Consider the following 20,937-nt stretch of genomic DNA (forward strand, 5'->3'; position numbering starts at 1 on the left):
ATGCATTTTACCACAATAAAAAATTTAAGTCCAATATTCAAAAAATTAGAAGAAATATAAAGTAGATATTTTAAACATAATTCATTCCATTTGCAACAGAACAAGGTGGCTTTTGTCAAAAGAATTTTCTGGTTATAAAATCTTTGTAGTTCCGACGCTCCTTCAGAACTCTCAGTGGAGTTATCTGTCATTACATAATCAAGTTTTCTTATTAAGAAATAACCTTATTGGGAATGTAAATTGGTACAGCCACTATGGAGAACAGTACGGAGGTTCCTGAAAAAACTAAAAGTAGAACTACCATAGGACCCAGCAATCCCACTACTGGGCATATACCCTGAGAAAACCATAATTCAAAAAGGGTCATGTACCACAGTGTTCACTGCAGCACTATTTACAATAGCCAGGACATGGAAGCAACCTAAGTGTCCATCGACAGATGAATGGATAAAGAAGATATGGCACATATATACAATGGAATATTATTCAGCCATAAAAAGAAATGAAATTGAGTTATTTGTAGTGAGGTGGATGGACCTAGAGTCTGTCATACAGAGTGAAGTAAGTCAGAAAGAGAAAAACAAATACCATATACCAACATATATATATGGAATCTACAAAAAAAAATGGTTCTGATGAACCTAGGGGCAGGACAGGAATAAAGATGCAGACGTAGAGAATGGACTTGAGGAGGGGGACACGGGGAGGGGGAAGGGTAAGCTGGGACGAAGTGAGAGAGTGGCATGGACATATATATACTACCAAATGTAAAATAGATAGCTAGTGGGAAGCAGCCGCATAGCACAGGGAGATCAGCTCAGTGCTTTGTGACCACCTAGAGGGGTGGGATAGGGAGGGTGGGAGGGAGACGCAAGAGGGAGGGGATATGGGGATATATGTATATGTATAGCTGATTCACTTTGTTATACAGCAGAAACTAACACACCATTGTAAAGCAATTATAGTCCAATAAAGATGTTAAAAAATATATAATAAATAAAAAGAAATAGAGTGAGATGCAAAAAAAGACAAGAAAAAGAAATAACCTTGTGTCTGGTGAGAGGAAAGCAAAGCTCCTTCAAAAAGCTTTTAATCTATGTCTGATCACAGTCATATCCCCTTTCATTTAAACACAATAAGGAAGTGGTGAAAATAAAGTATAACTTAATCGATCTTGGCAAATATAATTTTCCCACTCTGGCAAAGTTTAAAACTCTCTTATTATATCATCAGTTACTCAATTTTCCAAAGATGTGGGACTTTACATGGGAAAAATGGGCTAAAGATGCTGGTATTTACATAATTCTTCAAACTGGGATAACAAAAATGGGCTGCCAGTTGCTATCCCATAATCGGATGGCTCATTAATGTAAAATTATTTCAAGTTTGTTTAGTGGAATCCTGGGAAGTGACATTTACTCAATTTTTTATTCTAGAATTTTATAAATCCTTTATCTTTTATTTCTATCATTTCTATATTTCCCCCAAATCTCACATCCATCATTGGTGAAAGAAAAAAATATATGTGTGTGTTTATATATATAAACACACACGCACTCACATATATATTCTAAGACCTTTCAATTATTGTTTTCCGACCCCAATAGAACTAGAAAAGAAAACCCTGCACCAAGAATCCAACTTTAAATGTATTGATTTCAGTGTGTTTGTATCAAAGCCAGAGTGAGTGGCTTTTCATTCTAAGAAGCAAAAATGGTGAACTCTTTCGTAATTTACATTTCCTACATTACACAGGGTAAATTGAAATACCAGCAACTTCAAGTTCTATTTCTCAACTTATTAAAAAGATTTATGTTACTTAAAAAGGAATTTTCAATAACCTCTTGGGGGGGCAGAAATCGCAAGATTTTCCCATCCAGTTTCCTCAGAGGAAACCATCTTAATGCTTTTTTAAGTAATAAAAGCATTTCATTTCAGAAGTCCTTAAAATACAATGACTTCATTTACTTTTAGAGGCTTTATCAAAGTAGGTTTTCAGAAACCCGCACTCTTGAGAGCAGGTGCCTGTAATCAAATACAGTCCTTTCACCTGATCCATGTCCCATGCTTTGGAGGGCTAGGTTTGAGAGCATTAACTCACTCTGCATTCATAAGGAAGATATTATTGCCAAGTTCCGTGAAGCCCTCTGAGAAATTCATCAGGGCTACAAACTACTGACCTTACCCTAAACCCATCTGCTTGCAGGCCAGCTGACTCAGCGTCTCCTGCCAGCCATCCGCACACACGTGGTGTTCCATGGCAGATCTGTGAGCGGTCAGGAATGACGAGGAGTTCACATGTGCAGAGAGGGTCACTGAGGGGAAAAAAGGGGGGGAAACCCTAATTTAAAACATTTCTTCTCATGACACCAAATGATAACATACTTTTGCTTTACTTGCAGACATTCATTTTTATTTCTTTTAGCTAAGAACCATTTGGTGAGTTCTTACCCTGTGCCAATCACTGATTGCCGTGTGGCGGGGGATGGAAAAATGAATTGGATGTGTTCTCTGCCCTCCAAGAACTAGAGACTCTGATGAAAGAGAAGGCAGTTCTTAACTTTTCATTATGAGTTACAAGACAGCCACAGGCAGGTCCCATTCCCATGAGCTTACCCAAGGACTTGCATAATTAGAAGGAGCTAGTTGTAACTTCATTCAAATTGTTTCAAGAAAGCCTGTGAGAATGCAAGTGTGTGAGAGGGATGTGTTAATTTCTGATTAATTTGGCATATGCACTAATTCCTCTTTTATCAAAGAGCATCCTCTGTACTTCATACACCATAGATTGTTTGTGGAAACACTGCACAATTAATGACAATATACATCATAACCGTGATTTGGCCAGATGATGCAAAGGACTGAAATAAGAGCCAAGGGAATGGAAAGAGGGATGAGTGTGGGACGATAGAATGAACCAAACTCAAGATGGTAAACTGCAACATTGGGATACTGGTGAGAGATGCCTTTAAGTCCTGTCCATGTAAGGGAGTAGATAGAAGTCTCATCTGGATGTGGAGCGAGAGTACAGGGAAGATGGAAGACCACTTGAGTATCCTCTTCCAGGAGGTGTCAATGATACAAGAATGACTGACTATCGATAATTTATTATGGGTGATAATAGTTTTTTTAAAATTATATTCAAATGAAAAGTTATATCGTCAAAACAATTTGAACCCAAATGTTTTTACATATAAGATAGACATTTCAAACAGAGAAGTAACTTGTGGGGAAGTGTTCTGTGAGTTGGAAATAACATGTACAAATCACCACTGGCAGCTTTTATAATAGTAAACCAGAACACATGAACTTAGTAAGATCTGTGAAACCAGTTAGGATTCATTTAGCTTAAATGGCTGCCAGGCATCAGAGCATAGAGCAGATGGCAGAAACAAGCAGCTCACCACAGTCCCATTCGTCGGAACTGTCTATGCAGTCGGCTTCGCCATCACACCACCGGTCACGTGACACACACTCGTGGTTTGCACATTCTAGCTCATCATCTTGGCAAAATGCTGGCAAGGGAACAAGAAGTAAGGAGACATATATTTTAGGAATGAATGTGATTATCACTAACAGGCACATCATGGTTTGCCAGCAGGAGCATCTAAGGAAGACAAAATGTGGTCACCGAGGTCTCCAAACAGGTGTCAAGACCGAAGAGCAGAACTCATAAAATCTCATTTCTGAGAGGTCCATCCATACAAACAGCAAGCATTTAAACAGAACTACTGTCTCCAAGTGATGAGATTCTCTAGTTCTAACTACAGGACTGAAGACGTGGTACCCAGAGCAGCAGAAATACCAAAGATTAGAACACAGGGCTAGAATCTGATGTGGTGAGAGCAGAGTACTGGGCATGAGCGGACTGAAGTCACCCTAGGATGAAAACCAGCTCTGTCCACATTTATGGGTAATTTTATTTTTTTTAATCTCTAGTATTAAATGACTCTCAGAGTCACACACTAATTCTCTCTTGGGTTTTTAAAAACTATGGCAAAACTCCTTGATTGCCTACCTAGCATCTATTGCTTTTCTTCCTCCCTTTAAAAAAATGTATTTTTTATTGGGGTATAGTTGCTTTACAATATTGTGTTAGTTTCTGCTGTACAATGGAGCGAATCAGCTATATGTATACATACATCCCCTTCCTCTTGGACCTCCCTCCCATGCCCACCTCCATCCAGGTCACCACAGGGCACCAAGCTGATCTCCCTGTGCTCTACAGTGGGTTCCTGCTAGCTATCTATTTTACACATGGTAGTGTATCTACGTCAATCCCAACCTCCTAATTCATCCCACCCCCCTTCCCCACCCACCATGTCCTCCTTTTTTAAGGGAACATGAATTTATTCAGGTCTGCACACAAGCCCCTGATCCATGGCAAGATTGTGATTCATTTAAGCAAGACATGGCATTTTTCTGACTACAATTTTTTTTCTCTGAGTATAGTTATTAGTCTAGGAGTAAAGATGGGACCTGAGATCAGGGTCTTGGCCTATGGTTTTGTAGGTTGTGATTTCCAAGGTAGTTCCTGCCCAAACCCTGCTGTCCAGGCCATGTGTCCTAGCCTGAAGGAAACAACATCTTTTTCTAATTGGTTCTCCCTAAAGATGCTTCTTTTTTTCAATTCAGCTGTTTAGGTGGTGTTTTTTGGAATCCACACAAAGATAGCTGACTGCTAGCTGGGACCCAGCTCAAAGTTGGCCAATCTGAGTGAAGCCCTAAGTTATGTTCCAGAGATGAAGGTGAGGTTCTCTCTCCTTCCTAGTGGCTATGACCAGGGAAGCATGGCACCCCAGGTGCTCTTGGCAGCCATCTTTGGACTCTGGTAGGAGGCAGCCATCTTTGGACTCTGGTAGGAGCCAGCCAGAGGTCAAGCAAATCTAAAGAATCCTGGAAGAGGTGCTGAACTCCTGCATCTGGCCCTACACTTGATTTTTTATATGATAATATAAGGCATATGCAATACATAGGGTAATAAAAGAATAAAATGTCTTCATTGTTTAAGTCTGTTTGAGTTGGGCTTTCTGTTACTAGTAGGTAACGCATCTTAGGAGGTTTTTTTTCTGATTCTAAAACTACTGGCCATTCATTCAGAATATGTAGAAAAGACAGAAAAGCACAAAAACTTAATAATTCCACCATTCAGGGATTACAATTGTAAACTTTTTATTATGCCCTTCTGATCTTTTTCTATGTGGTTATATGTATTTTCAAAACTCAGCACAATAGTACACATAATTCTTTATGTTTTGTTTTATTCATCTAATGATATGTAATGAACCTACGAGAAATTATCCTTCTAATTTAATTTTTAATGTTTGCATATTATTTCATTTTATGGTTGTATTTTATGTTCCCCCTATTTTTGGATATTTGGGGTGGTTTAATTTTTTCCATGTTATAAATCATGCTAGACTAATATCATTATGCATATATTTTACACATTTGATTGTATTCTTGGCATATATTTTTACAAGTGGAGTTTTAATCAAAAGGTCTGAAAATACAAAAAGCTTTTGATACATATTTCCAAATTTCTCACTTACATTCAAAATGAGAGGTAATTAGTGTTTAAAATAAAACATCACATTCACAAATTCACAGTAAGGACTTACAGCAATTTTTTTCATCCATGTTATCAGGGCAGTCTGGGAACCCATCACAGATGACTGTGTGCTTCAAACATTGTTTGTTAGATGGACATTCCCAAAGATCTCTCTCTATACATCCTGAAGACAGAAGGAAAGGTTATTTGCAATAGATGTGAAGGTGAAAATAACAATGGCTTTGATCAAGCAATGTAAAAAAATTACAATATAAAGGTATGATTTCTTTTTTCTTAATGAGTTTTGACTCCTGTATACCATGGAAAATGTGATTTTGAAAGAAGAAATGCTTGGTAATCTCCAAACTGCATTATAAATAGTACAGCTCTCCCAGGAGAAGATCAAAAGTGACATATGGGAAATCGAAAAAAAAAAAATGAAAAAGCAACTGTACTTTAACGTTCATCTTTAGCTGTTCCTTTTGCTTTTTAAGCCTATTTGCCAACACATAAGACTCATCTATAAAATGATGAGTTAACGCTTTTAAGCAAGTATGCCAAAACCTAGCGATCTAAATGCATATTATCTTAAAATGTAATTTCAATCAACTAATGGCGAGGCCATCTGTGTGTTTAGCAAAAGAGGCTCCGCCTATATGCCAAATATCTGCAAAACTAGCTCAAGAGCCATTACTTCAGTAAAGTAGCCAGAAATCTCAGGTTAGAAACTTTATCAGTTAACATGAGAAAATAACATAATTTGCCTAAGACCAGGACTATAAGCTTGAACTGTAATTTGTCTATAAAATAACAAGCTCTTAAAATGAACTTAATGTCATCTGCTTCACAGGCAGCGCATTTATACGTCCACTAAAACATGCCAAGGGTCTGATGTGTTCTAGACCCTCACCATGCTGGATCCTCACCACCAGTTGGATCCATGACCCTCAGCAGGCTGTGAGGGGTGAGAAGGAAGAGACCACACGTATTCATCTTTGAGCATCCTGGACCCCCCTGCCTGGAACAGCAGCTAGCCCTCAGCAGGACCTCGATACACGTGAATCTTAAATGGAACTTCATTTCATGTAAGGAACGAAAAGTCTCTCATTCCCAGGGAAAGGTAATTTAGTGTAAGGTGAATGAAGTGCCAAGCAGTGATGAAATAAGGGGTTTCTTTAGAGATGCTATTTCTCATCTGATCTGGTACAAATCATTCAGAGAAATTTCATAGATGATTGACTCAGGTTTCTTGGAGTCCCTTATGAGAAAATAATCTGCTTTACAAAAAAATCTCATTGAAAAGTTATCAAAATAAGTCCCCAGAAGAGAAATTTTTACTATGGGATAAAATTAGATTTTAAGTGTTTCACCATTCAAAAATATAGGACAGCAGTAGAGTATGTGACTGCAAAACTGTAGGAAATAAATAGTGAGAGTCCTTCACTAGCTGACCATCTAGAATGGTTTTAGGCCCAGGGACATCCATTCTAGGAACTCATAGGAATATAATCTGGAGTTTTCAGCTAACCAAGAATACAGACATCATCTGGCATGTTCTGGCAAGGAGACTCATCACAAACCACATCACTTGCTAGTAGATGATGAGAGAAAACAGCATGAGTCTTTCTGACTGTTCACGAGGTACATTCCTAAGAGTACAGAGAAGAATGTGGACACTTGGAATGAAATGATAAAGATCACAAAAGTCGACCTACTGGGACATAAGACCTGTATGCTCACAGATGGTCATAATAAAAGATAACATTTATTATCCACTATAAATCCACCTTCTAGATATTAGTTTTAATTCTTACAGTAATACCACAATGCCAGAATTACAATCACCATTTTCTAAGTAAAGAAACTGAGATTTAGAGAAAATAAATAGATTGCTCCAGCCTTATAAAGATCCAGTAGGGAAGCAGGTGCAAGCCTTTAGTTGCTGTCCTCAGTATGCATTAGGGGTAAGAGCAAAGGAAACAAAGCTTAGAGTCAGACATCTGGATTTGAACCTTAGCTCTAATCTCATTAGCTGTATGACCTTGGATAAGTTACTTAATTTCTCTGGACCTCAGTTTCCATATCTCTAAAACAGTAATAATAACGCCTGCTACAAAGGGTTGCTATAAAGAAAAAATGAGTACTCTACAGGCAGTAATTTCCCTTCTGTATCTTCTCTTTTCTAATAAAAGTTTGCGTGGCCTAATGCCTCCTTGGTGGAGTTATGATGAACATAAATGAAGTAGGATGAAAAGGTCAAGACATGAGTCACATGGAAGATACCATTATGATTTTGTGAAAAAATCATTCTCTCTTTAAAGTGACATTTTTGGTGTAATTATGCTTTAAGTGTATGCTTTAAAAGGAAAAGGCTATGACTCCATTAAAAATTAAAACTAGGTATGGATAGGATGGGATATTTAATGCAGCTGTAGGTTATGAAACCAAATAATTGTTGATGTCAGAATAACTGCCACCTCCCCCCGTACAGACGTAATGGCTACGCCCACTCACAGAGGCCACCGTGTATTGCTAAAGTGACCAACTCATCCCAGTTTGCCTGGGACTTTGCAGGTTTGAGCACTAAACGTCCCTGCTTCCAAGAAACCCCCCTCAGTACTGGGCAAAGCAGAATGGTGTGTCAACCCTAAGTGCGCTAGGCGTTCTGCTGGGTTCTTCACTTTCTCTCTCAGTTTCACAAAATCTCTGCGAAGCAGGCTTCCCTGTCAGAGGCAGATCCCACCTGAACCGGGGCACCTATTTTCTCTATCAAAACAGTTGTCATGATAGGTGAAGAAGGCAAAGCACCTCAAAGCAGATGCTTCTTGAACTCTAAGAAGCTTTCAGTGATGCCAGTACAGAGTAAGTGGGTCCACTCATCAGGGCTGCTAACTTGAGCTACATCAAATAAAGTGTTGTCAGGGTAGAGCTGCTCGTCTTCGGCCAGCAGCTGCCCCAGTGGCTGTGGATGCGACCTCAGAGCAAATCAAGGGAGCTGAGAAGTGAGGTTCAGGCCTGGCAGGTGTGACGGCCCCTCCAGAGCCTGTGACCCTGCGCCATGGAGCCCAGATCTCAAAGAACAGCTGCAGCATCCGTGGTAGCAGCCCGAACAAAGGAGCTGCCTCCCTCTCTGAACTCTGGGCCTAACCGTCAGGGGCAACAACACCAGCACAAGTCACAGAGCTCCCATCTTTGACCAGAAAGCCCCAGGGGACCTCCCAATTCCTTAGTCACACCCCTTTTCGGGGTGCCATCTTCACATCATCCGCTTCAAGACGTGCTGTCTCAGTACCCTGTGAAGAGGCAGGATGAAGACTTTGAAAGGGCTTTAAATTGCAGGGTGGGAGCCACCCTCAGTGACCGTAATCCTGGAGATGGGGACATCCACCACCAAAACAAGCACTACCTCAAGGACAAGGTTCCACCCGGATTCCCATGTTCACTGTGTGAATCAGGGACTCTGCCCAGCCTGTGCTTTGGACGTGACATGCCAGTCTGCCCTCCTCTGCCATAAATAAGACCTTGGTCTGTCAGAGATAATGCCAAGCTAGACAGGACTCCTTCCCTCAAGGGAGATTCCTGAGGTGACCTGTAAGGGGACTTGCCTCCTGGATTTCTTAGCACTATGGCAGGTGGGCTCTGAGGACTGAGTAAGGCATGTTATAAGCATTCCAAGCTGTGCGGGATAAAGTGCTCTTCTCTAAATGTTACAGGTGAGAAAACTGAGGCCCAAAGAAGTTAAGTGAATGGCCAAAAGTCACACAGCCTCTAAGTGCTGAGTCTGGATTTAAATCCAAGTCTAGGTCTACAGAGACCACTCTACCATTCCAGGCTGCCTGCCCAAGACACCAAATGAGATAGCAAAGAGTTAGCCAAGTAGCAAAATATCTAAAGGGAAGGAGAATGTCTCTTCCTTAGCATGAAGGATTAAATGTGATCAGAGATCAATCCGAAAACTCCTTCTGAAAGCACATTTGTGGGTATGCGACATGAGATGAACACAATGACCCTCACTCTGTCTTCTAGTCACAGAGCAGGAAATCATTCTCTTCCACAAGCAAAGGGACAAAGAGACATGAAGGCATGGAGACTGGCTCTCTGGAGTATTTAAAAAAAAAACACACACACACAGTAAAGTCCTTCTCTATGAGAAATACACAAATACTATTAAGGAGTCCAAACAGGGAAAAAAAGTCTTTTGGAAAACTGTTAAAATCAAGCTGTAAAACCTATAAATATCAGAGCCAGAGGCTTTAAACACAGCCTAAAGGGGTTTTGACTCCAAGAAGAGGTTCAGGTTATAAAGAAAGATTTTACTGCATTTTATCTATCACCCAAGAGGAGATCGAAGATAGATGATGAAATGGTTTTTAATTATTTGAAGATAAACAGAAAGGTCCTTAATGACACTCGAATTTGTATTGTTGTCTATCTTTCTCTGTATGTTGTATACCCTTTTATGTAGAAGAGTGATCAATTAGTAATTGTGATGTTATATTCATGTAATGAAGGGTTTTATTTCTCCAGTAGATATAAAAAAAAACTGTTTGAGCTATATTCTCATTTAACTGACCCATTGAGAAGACTCGCTGCTCCCATCACAGACCAGGTACCACCTTGTTCCTGCTGGTATAGCTCATCCAATTGTGGACATAGGCCTAGCAAAAGCTAACTTCAGTCTCACAAACTCATATCTATAGCATGAAGGCAAAGCTCAGAAATATAATCTCATTGTTATTTTCTTTAGCTCACCTTTCCTTTATGCCCTCTTGTTCATTTCTCTGCCCAGATCTGCACCTTTTTCTCCATTGCTTAGATATCAATGCTTGGTAAATGTTAGATTGAAAATAAGCTTCTTTCATCCAGTTGCTAGATCTACAGCCAGCTTCATCTACACAGTAGATGTTCAATTAATGACAAACTATCACTTTAAGACAAGGAAGTGCTTCTGTACTGACGTAGTACTGACTCTGTAAATCACTCCTATCTTTTAGACTTCTTTCCCATGAAGCAATTCTGGAATGATATGTTCATGTTTACATAATTCTTCCAAACACTTGCTGAAAACATTTCTAATAATGACAATACTTCCGACTGTTGTTTACCCTAACAATTATACAATCAGTACAACTTCAACCACAAAAATTTACCACAAGAGCAGGAGACACTTCAGAACAACATTACTCCCAGCCCAGCAGGATGGCTCCCGCAAAGAAGGGAAGCAAGAAGAAGAAGGGCTGGTCCGCCATCAGTGAGGTGGTGACCAGAGAAAACACTGTCAACATTCACAAGTGCATCCATGCAGTGGGTTTCAAGAAGCGCACCCCTAGGGCACTCAAAGAAATCCGGATATTTGCCATGAAGGAGATGAGATTTCCAGATGTATGCATTGACACCAGGCTCAACAAATCTGTCTGGGCCAATGGAATAAGGAATGTCCCATACCATATCCATGTGCAGTTGCCCAGAAAACGTAATGAAGATGAAGATTCACCAAACAAGCTCTATACGTTGGTTACCTATCCACCTCTCGCCACTTTCAAAAATCTGCAGACAGTTAATGTGGATGAGAACTAACTGTTGATTGTCCAATAAGGTTATAGAACTGCCAAAAACAAACAAACAAACAAACACTACTTACTGCTAAATGTTTAACGCATGTATTTTAAAAGTGTATTTACAAATGGTGTGCTTTGACCTCCATGTTTTCCTGCTGCAGAAGTGTCAGAGAAACAGCGTGAATTTCCAACACATCAATTATTTTATAACTAAATTAAAGAAGTACTGTTTTGAGGGGAAAACCCAATACTGTTGTTAAAATTTTGGAGGAGCTGCAGATGTGTGAAAGTGAATAGTTAATAGTTACATTACTCAGTAAAGCCCAAGCATTTAAGTGCATTCCACTCCACAATGGATGGAATAAATCAGAAAGACAGGAAGCTTGGAGTGAAACCCAGCTTTGCTGGAGCTGGTGTTTGCATGACCAGATGGTATGCCTATCCACACCCATGGAAACAGAGGGACAAACTGAGCAAATAGGCAAAATGGGAATCCGAGGATTTCCCAGTAGTCTTCTGTTGGGCCTTCCTCTACTGCGTGACTTCTTCATTTGATTTTAACTGCTGTGTTCTCCCAGAGCATGGGACATGCCCATTCAAACGCGTGCACGTGGCCCAGTTGCTTTGGAAAACTTAATGAGAGTTCTCTCATAGATTAATACTGTTGGGGCAATTAATGTTCCAAATGTATTAATTTATTACTGACTTTTAACTTTCCTTAACCAGAACTCTCAATAACATCGTCAGTCTTTTGAGTGTTTTATAGAGATTAGACAATTTACTCGATAGTTCTCATGAGCCTTTCATTGTGAGATTAAAGTACTGACAAAAACTCATTACTTAACTAGAAACCTGACATTTTAGGATCATTTGTACCCTATAGTGCTTTAAATTTCTTTTTTACAGAATATACTCTAGAACTCAGACCATTTAATCTTCATAAGACTCTTTGAGACTAAGCTTTTACATTTCTCAAATTCCCCCACTGCAAATTTCAGCCTAGCCACCCAAGGAAGTATCATGTAACCTCTTTGGACAATCTAAAGTAATCTATTTTAATTTGCATCTCAGAATACCATAACCCATCAAAGCCATAGTGTAGTGAAAAAATCCAATAGATTTTTTTTTTTTTTTTGCGATACGTGGGCCTCTCACTGTTGTGGCCTCTCCCGTTGCGGAGCACAGGCTCCGGACGCACAGGCTCAGCAGCCATGGCTCACGGGCCCAGCCGCTCCGCGGCATGTGGGATCTTCCCACCCGGGGCACGAACCCGTGTCCCCTGCATCGGCAGGCGGACTCTCAACCACTGCGCCACCAGGGAAGCCCCCAATAGATTCTTAATAAATCATTTATATAAGGGATATTCAATGAGTTTTGATTTATTTCTTTACATACAGACCACAAACAAACAACAGTAGCTTCTCAAAACACTGTATGTTCCTCCCTAACAAAATTACCATCATTCTGACAGTTCTAATTTTCTAGAAGATGCACTTATCCATATTTATAGTAGCTGATAGGATTTCAGTTGATTGCTTGTGACATTTTATCTGGACCAGAAGGGCAATGTCTACTATGGAAAACTCATTTTGGGAAGCAAGGCAATATTTCATCCCTCAAAGGCCAAAAGAATAAAATGATTTCAAAAGATGCATTGCCTCATGTGCTTTCAATGGGAAAAAGCGTCAGGTTTTTTAAGCAGAACAAGATAATAATCATAACCAAATTATTCTTTGGGTAGCCCTTCAATCATTTTACTTTACTCTAAAATGTTGCTTAGTAAAGAGCACTGTCTGTTTTCTATTACCTGACACATTTTGAGGTTACAAGTACAAAGGTTTGCAGGGAAATAAAATGGGAATTAGCGCCACTTAAATTGCCATTGGCATTTCTGGCCTTTCTATTGGTGATTTTGGAGTTCAAAGGCAGAAATGTCAGGAAGAGTTTTATCCTTTGCTGACAGAGACAAAAATCAGAGAGGGCATGAAGATAAATCCCAATTAAATTTGAATTTTAGAGCCTGCACTCTGTCTTTGTGTATCTAGATGCCTATTTAAGAATATGGGAATTATAGGCAAGGACACTATTATTCTGACCTTAAAACAGATGACACTGCTTTAGAATCTCTCAATAAAAATAATCTCTTACATTTGTGAAGAGCTTCTTCTTTTACTAAGAGTTTGCACATATGTCATCAAGGTTATAAACAGAAGTGTAATTTAGGGAAAATCAATGGAATTAACAGGAAAAACACGTATAATTCATGTTTTGCCATTTGATAATTTAAGAAGTAAATGCCTTAGCATTCAATCCTGGTCACTACTTACAACCATCAGTAAACAATGGACATATTTTAACACAATCCCTTATCCTAACCAGTTATTAGTGTACATTCAAGAAAAGTGCCATCTCACATACATACCACAGTTTTCTTCATCACTATCATCATCACAGTCAGCCTGGCCATCACATCTTCTGGAAGCCAGAACACACCGTCCTGAGCTGCACTTGAAGTGACTAGGTGAGCATTCTGTTAAAAGCAGTGGGCCATATTACTGTCAACAGACAGAAAACCCAGAACCATCAGCTAATTTATCCATTTACATGTGGGATGTTGTGGAGAAGTTATCACTGAACATAAGGATGGTCCTTCACAAAGCTGAAATGGTCAAAGTTTACTTGGCTTTCTTCTGTCTGCCTATCAGCATCTTTTTCCTTCATCCTTGACATCACCTCTTCAGATCAGCTGTTTTGTGTCTTTATGCTTTCCAGCAATTAACTCTCTTTCCGAATGGACAGCCTAACAATTGCTGGAGGCTGAAATGTCCTATGAAGTCAATGTTCCCAACTACCCAGCTGGCTTTCCTTTAATGTGTCATATTGTTTCCCATCCTAATCTTTCCACCTAGTGGGCAGGTCCTTGATTCCATTTCTCTACTTGATTATCCTACATTGCCAAGGTCTCTGAATGCTTTGCACTTGAAGGAACCAAGGCTTGATCTTCACCATTACCTACAGGGCCCCTAGTATAAAAGCAGCATCCATATATAATGGACTCTGTGAGTTAAGCGTGTTTAAAATAAATACCGAGAGAATTAAAGTCATCTCTGCAATTTATTTTTTAAATGAAGACAATGTCTAACAGATGGATATCAAATTCTTCAATGTAATCAAGTTTATAGATTCACCACCTATGCAGCCTTTCTACTGGTAACTAAATACAAACAATAACAACAGAGAAACTTCTAAAAGTAGCTGATATATTCATCCATGTTAGGTACCCCATTGTAATTAATTTAAAAATTAACCTTCCACATCGTCATCAGGCATTAGACAGGTTTGACTGTCTGAATTTTCCTCTGGAAATTGATTGCAATCTGTGTCTTCTGGCCACTGTAGGCCCACAATCCCAAGAACAGACTCACAGCGTTCTTTGGAATGCTCACACAGAGCTCTAAAAAGCGAGAAAGACAAAATATTACAAGCAGAAACAGCTACACCTGATGTTAGGCCTCTATGTAGGGTTTTAATTCTGTATGGCTATGGGTTGGCGTGTATATGTGGTGTGTGTATGCAGTGTGTGTGCACACCAATGTATATATATGAATGCACATATACATAACAGATATTTGGGAAACCAAATTGAGTAATATCGCTACTAGGGGGATACATTCCAGAAACATACTTTCACCAAAAGAAACTCCATTGCAGAAATAGAAATAGAGATGTTCCCAGAACACGGATTCCCTCCTCCAGTTTGCCTTTCTCATTTTCTCTTGTCTTTCAGGCAGACACACTCCAGTGTTTTTTGTTTTAATCAGGGAAGCCCCCAAAATCACTTGGACAGTCTGCCACCAAAGGTCATGGAATCTATACAACACCCTCAGCCTCAGCCCCCTGTGGTGCCCTGTGATGTGAGCCATTTCCTGTGCCAACCTGGCTTACCTAAGGCATTATTACTTCAGCTTACACCAAACCCATCTATGTTGAGCTCAAGTTGGTAAAAATGAAGTTTGTTGGTCTTTGTTAAAGAAAAGACACACTAAGCATTGTACTAGGTGCTTTTATGTGTATTATCTCATTTGTACCAGAATATTTTAAAATTGAGGTATCAGCATGTCTCAGAGAAGATGGCTTTACTTCCTACGGGGAAAGAAAAAAACAGTTTGCCTCAATATATTACCAAGAAATTAGTTACGAACTTTTTTTTAAAGTAGACATAATGAAAATAAGTTCCTAGGCAAATTTTTTATTTCCCTTTAAATACATTCTCATTTCTTAAAAGTTTCAAACTTTAAACCACTAAGGTAATTTTAACAGGTAAGGAATGGTTAGCAATTGAATGGAGACATTTCAGAAAAGGCTCTGTCTAGATTTAAGTCTGTCTAGATTTAAGTTAAGATAGAGCATAACTTGATGCTGGTTTAGCCTAGGAATTTGGGGCAAAGACAAAGCCATGGCATTCCCATATTAGGTTTGCGAAAATGGGAAGCTCAACAGGGTTTAGTAACTCTCTGTTGGACTGAATAGTTTTGTTGCAGATTAATATAAAAATGTATATAACTCAATTGCTGCTGATATTTTAAATTAACCAAATGATACCTAATTTAGATGGAAGTCAGGTAGTGCCTGACTCTACCACTTTTTTTTTCCTATAAAATGGAAATACAATATGTGGGACTACAACTCCATGGCACACCTGTTATAATAATCTGTGTGGTGCTCAGCCATAGAGACAGCAGTCCTAAAAGGTTATTTTGAGGATGAGAACTACCCTAAAGTATTCAGCACATGTTAAGTGCTCAAGAATGTTAGTTTTTTTTTCCAACTCATAGCTTAAAAACTGAATTTTAAGATCAATAACCAAGCTTGGCAAAAGGACTTATGTGTTACCCCATGAGCATATCAGTATATTATTCTTGTCATAATCCAAAATTTTTTCTTACAAATATCAGAATGTAAAACTCACTTTGATAGCCACTGAAAATGAAAGATGTACATGTATGTGTAAACCTAAGAAACAAAACTAAAGTGTCTAGAAGTTCAACACTTGATTCAAAATGTTTATTCTAAACATTTATTCAAAAATGGTTATTGAATAGTATTTCAGGATCAGTATTATCTTAGGCATTTTAATATGAAACCTAAGTCCTAAAATTATCAATCATATGTGGATATAAATGTGTTCCAGAGAACACTGCAATAGGGAAATTCTTATACACATATGAAAAGAAAGTCAAATACAAGAATTTGTTAAGTACTACTGAAAGTAATTATTCACTATCATCGACCTTGCTTAGGAAAAGTAGAATAAGATTTATAAGTAACTTGTTAACATAAAACTGGCAGATGTTTTATTAGTGATACTTTAAAAGGCATTTAATAGAAATGTTCAGAATTATGTTTGCACAGCCAACATTAAATTATACTCTATTTGTATAATTTGTTTAGTTCCCCCAAATCATTTTTAAACTTTATTGCTTCCTGTCCCAACTCTATAGATGGCCCTATCTTGTCATCCATTTGATATTTGGCATATAATTTACTGTTTTCCCATCTGTCCACTGTATTGATATTCTTGCTTTTTCTTAAAGCTCTGAGTGACTTCTGATCCCAACATATGGTTTCCATAGTTACCACTCACATTTAGGCAGGCACATCTGTGTATTCACCCCTTGATGGAAAACAGCCCTGAGAAAAGCAGCCCTCACCTCTGTGACAGCCACCCTGTACATGCACATTCTCTGACTATAACCCTGAACACACAGCATAGAAGAGGGACCAAACTGCCACAAAGCAGTTAGTTGTCCTCCTGTCCTAACATCAGAGCTTTGTTTATTCTGGGCTTACAATCAATGCACAGCACTTTACATTTATGTACATTCATCTAATCTCACAACAACCCAACCCAACCACCACCATTATCCTGATCTTACAGGTAAAGAAACTGAGGCTGGGAGAGACTGAGGAACCTGTCTCAGGCTACAAGCAGCTACAGAAGAGCCAGGATTTGAATCAGGAGGTGGATACCAGAGTAATAATCTTAACCCGTAGGGCATCACTCATATCCTAAGTTCAAGCCACACTCTTGAAAAACCGTCCTGTATTTCATCTAACCAGGCAGAAAAACAGCAATGTCCATCCCCCGTCCATCCTGTGAGTTTGGTGTGATGACTCCTTCAGCCCACTCTTTGTGTAATGTCTCCTAACTTTTGATGTTATCAGAAGGCAGCATTTAAAATACATCAACATTGCCAGAGAAACAGGCAGACACACCCCTACTGCTGACACATTTTAAAAGCTGCTTCCTGATCCAACAAAATGAAACACTTGTGATTTTATTTGATTAAAGTCCATGAATTATTATCAAAGGCAGCTCATATCTCTCTTGTTTGGTATTTCACTGATGAATTCTTACTCAGATATTCATTTTAGAATTCCTACTTCTTTACTTTTAAATAGGTAATTTGTTAAATGCAGGACTTGTTGGCAAAGTATGTACTTTGTCTAAACTCAAACTATGTCTTCATTCCCTTGGTTCTCCTTGAGGGAAAATGAGGATGCCTGGGGGAGACCCCACTGTATTACCTGCAAGGGGGGATACGCTGGCTTGTATTCTTGTCACACTTCGGTACCAAGATGGTGCAAGCAAAGAACATGAGGTATTTGTAACAGTTGGTTTGAACAAGTGCAGGGAAAAGAGAAGACTCCCAGCTGATGGATGCTTCCTTTTGAGTCCTGTGGCCGAGGTAATTTGGATAATTTGTATGGTTGTAGGGCAAATTCATGCAGAGTTCCAACGTAATTGGTTCACACTGACCTAACAAAAAAACACACATACAGATACATATATTTTTAAATTTCACATGTAAAACAATTTCTTAAAAACTTACAAAATTAAAGTCTATCTTACCCTCTTTCTTGGAAGTAGCTAAGACTAGATGTAAGTAGTATATGAGATTGCCATCAAGAGGTAAATAGTGTGGTTAATGAAGTGTCTTGACAAACCAAGATTCATTTCTGTATATGGAGCTGCTAGCACACTGTCCAGAATGCATGTTTCAGAAAGTCTTTCTCATTTTTTTTCCCTCGGCTCCACTTATCTGATTCCTTTTACTCACTTTAATTTGTCTTCTGATTTATCCATTACTTCTAAACTAGTGTATTCCCCACCACCTTCATAGCCATTTAAAAAAATCAATGAATTTGGCTAAATAGGCAATTAGATGACTTTTTTCTATACGTTTTATTGTTGATCAGTGTATAAGGCTATACAACTTCAGGTCAAGAGGAGGCTGAGATCCATTAGATATCCATTGCCAATGAGATAACCCCTAACCCTTTAGCTTGGCATCCAAGGCTATTTCACACTCCAAATCACAGCCTAACTTTCCAGCCTCATGACCCATGACTATCTCACCAGCAATATTTCCTCGGCGACACCAGACATTTTAAGAATTGCATGCGTCCTTTGTGGGTCCTGTTAGCTTTTATCCCCTTCTTTCCTTCACACACTTGTAATCACCCCTCAAATGCAATCATGGTTCTAGCTGCCAGGTACATAGGGCAACTGCTGATTGGAATCATCCTTCCCCATCCTCCCCACTAAGCTAATTTCTCCTTGTTCTGCAGCACTCAGCACAAACCCCTCTTCCAGGAAGGCTTTCTGGCCAACCACTCTTCCCCTTCCACTCCTCGTAGGAGTCTCCGCTGAGCTCCAGAGCATCTCCAAGGTGTGCATGCCACGCACTCATTGCCCTCTGCTCTATTCTTTACTTACTTGCCTTCCCCATACAATTTGAGAGTTTTGTGAAATGAGACCTCATTTCTTTTTTTTAATTGAAGTATAGTTGATTTACAATGTTGTGTTAGTTTTTGGTGTACAGCAAAGCGATTCATAAACACACACACATATATATATATAAAATTAATTCTTTTCAGATTCTTTTCCATTATAGTTTATTACAAGATATTGAATATAGTTCCCTGGAGAACTTATTTCTTGATCTCAAAGTCTGCACCAATCATAGTGTGAGAATTAAGGAAGGAAAGGAGGGGGGGAGGCATCAGAAACTATCCTTTAAAAATGTAAAATGTAAAAATAATGAAAATAATGAAAAATAGAGTCCCTGCCATTGAAGCACTCTAAGTCTCCAGAGGAAGAAAGACACATGCAGGTAGCTGTGGTATAACATGAACAAGCTAGGCTAGTGGGACTGAACAAAATGCTAGAGCCCGGAGAGACAGAGTGGATAGGAGCAGCTTGGGAAGCCTTCCCAGGATAAGCGGGGTTTGGGCAGGTGTGGGGGAATGCGGTGGAAAGGCTCTCTGTCCCCTCTCTGTCTGCGGTGGATGTGCTTCATTCCCAGAGGAGAGGGGAAATCAAGGGAGTGTCTTGGCAGAATCAGGTCAGGTCCACCAGAGATTTCATGCCTTATTAAGAGTAATTATTCAAATTAAATTTAATTATTTGACTAGGAAATGGTATGCAGGCAAACAGATTAGCAATAAGGACTGCAGGGAAATATTAAAACAGCTCTGGGACTATTTCTTAATTTAAAGAGTCTGAGGGCTTTGCAGAGATTATGCTGATAAGGAGCCTGAAAATGGCCAGACTGAAAAATCTCACGGACCAAGTATGTAAGACTCTCAGTTTATTGAGGAAGAAGTAACACTAAAGCTGGCATAATCCTGAGGATGCCTACAGGGTGGAGAGAAGAAAAAGAGACAGAGGAGGTATGGGGTTGGTTCAGCTTACCACTTCTTTGATTTGTGAAAAAGGAGAAACACTGAAATGTTCTGAGTTCAGATTATACACAAAAAATTCATATTCCTTATAACAATGAAAACAATACAAAGACACCTACAGGAAAAGCTCTTCATCTCCCCACCTCCCTCTCTCTTAACTTCCCTCAATGCCAAAAGATGGGTTTCCTCTTCAGCTTGCTTTTGTTGCTTGATTACCTGTCACAACCATCTTACAAATCAGTAGAGGCAGCTCACACTCTATATTTTTCTTAATTTCTTTAATATACTTAAAATTTTACAAAAATGGGATCATTCACACATATTTTGATGCAGTCTTTTTTTCCCTGTAGATGTCTTTTCTTTCTCTCTCTTCCTCAACTACCCTATCAAGTTCTAACTTTTTATCAGTTTGTTTCCTTGAGATGACTAATAGGCATATCACATGCATAACTTTTCTCTCTTTTGATATGTGGGATGTATCGATTTTGATTTAGGATAAGATATAGGTTTTAAGTGTCTCAGAGTCAAGGGAGATGAAAGGATTAAGTTATGATCATGTATTATTCTGAGATCTTTACTGAATGCGGTGAGGTTGTTTTGTTTCCTTCATAAAGGCATTCTTCACAAAGTGCTAAGCAAGAGAAACTTTCAAGTATCTGGCAACCTCAAATTCTACGACTTATGGTATCAATAAACTTTTATATCTTAAGCAGTAGACTCACTGACAAGCCTGATTGACATTAGCCACTAGAGGGCGATCACGTCACAAACATGTGGGGACGTTTAGCTGTTGCAGGGCTGTATAATTCAGTGTGAGCTTGAGGCAGTGCCTGACATGGCGTCCTGAGGATAGATGAGGTTTAATAAATATCTGTAGAAAAAAAGATCCTGATGGAGTCTCAATGATAGCCCACCTTTCAAAGTCTGAAACAATATCTGATCAATTCAACCTAAAGGAAGGACTGTTAACTAAACGATGTTACATCTTTATCATGATGCAATACCTGAAGCCAATGGAAATCATGTATTAGATTGATGGTCGTTTACATGAGAAAATGTCATTTCCAACATCCATTGGCA

The 20,937-nt window shown here is 39.1% G+C and overlaps 2 protein-coding genes across 3 annotated transcripts in view; one reads left to right on the plus strand and one right to left on the minus strand.

Annotated features, from left to right (window-relative positions):
* CORIN (corin, serine peptidase) overlaps positions 1 to 20,937 on the minus strand; it is a 180,578-nt gene that overhangs the window by 50,786 nt on the left and 108,855 nt on the right. For both annotated transcript variants that reach the window (XM_079713916.1, XM_079713915.1), the window contains 6 exons: positions 17,698 to 17,929; positions 14,418 to 14,563; positions 13,532 to 13,639; positions 5,622 to 5,735; positions 3,405 to 3,515; positions 2,186 to 2,315 (listed from right to left, as the gene is read on the minus strand). In XM_079713916.1, coding sequence (XP_079570042.1) covers positions 2,186 to 2,315; positions 3,405 to 3,515; positions 5,622 to 5,735; positions 13,532 to 13,639; positions 14,418 to 14,563; positions 17,698 to 17,929 — 841 coding nt within the window. The remainder of the gene's footprint in view (positions 1 to 2,185; positions 2,316 to 3,404; positions 3,516 to 5,621; positions 5,736 to 13,531; positions 13,640 to 14,417; positions 14,564 to 17,697; positions 17,930 to 20,937) is intronic.
* On the plus strand, positions 10,751 to 11,128 carry LOC307059740 (large ribosomal subunit protein eL31-like; the record flags this gene model as incomplete). Its single annotated transcript, XM_079713931.1, has 1 exon — positions 10,751 to 11,128. The coding sequence occupies one exon, from the start codon at positions 10,751 to 10,753 to the stop codon at positions 11,126 to 11,128; it is 378 nt and encodes a 125-aa protein (XP_079570057.1).

Source organism: Hyperoodon ampullatus (assembly GCF_949752795.1).
Source record: "Hyperoodon ampullatus genome assembly, chromosome: 1".
In the NCBI taxonomy this organism is placed as follows: domain Eukaryota; kingdom Metazoa; phylum Chordata; class Mammalia; order Artiodactyla; family Ziphiidae; genus Hyperoodon; species Hyperoodon ampullatus.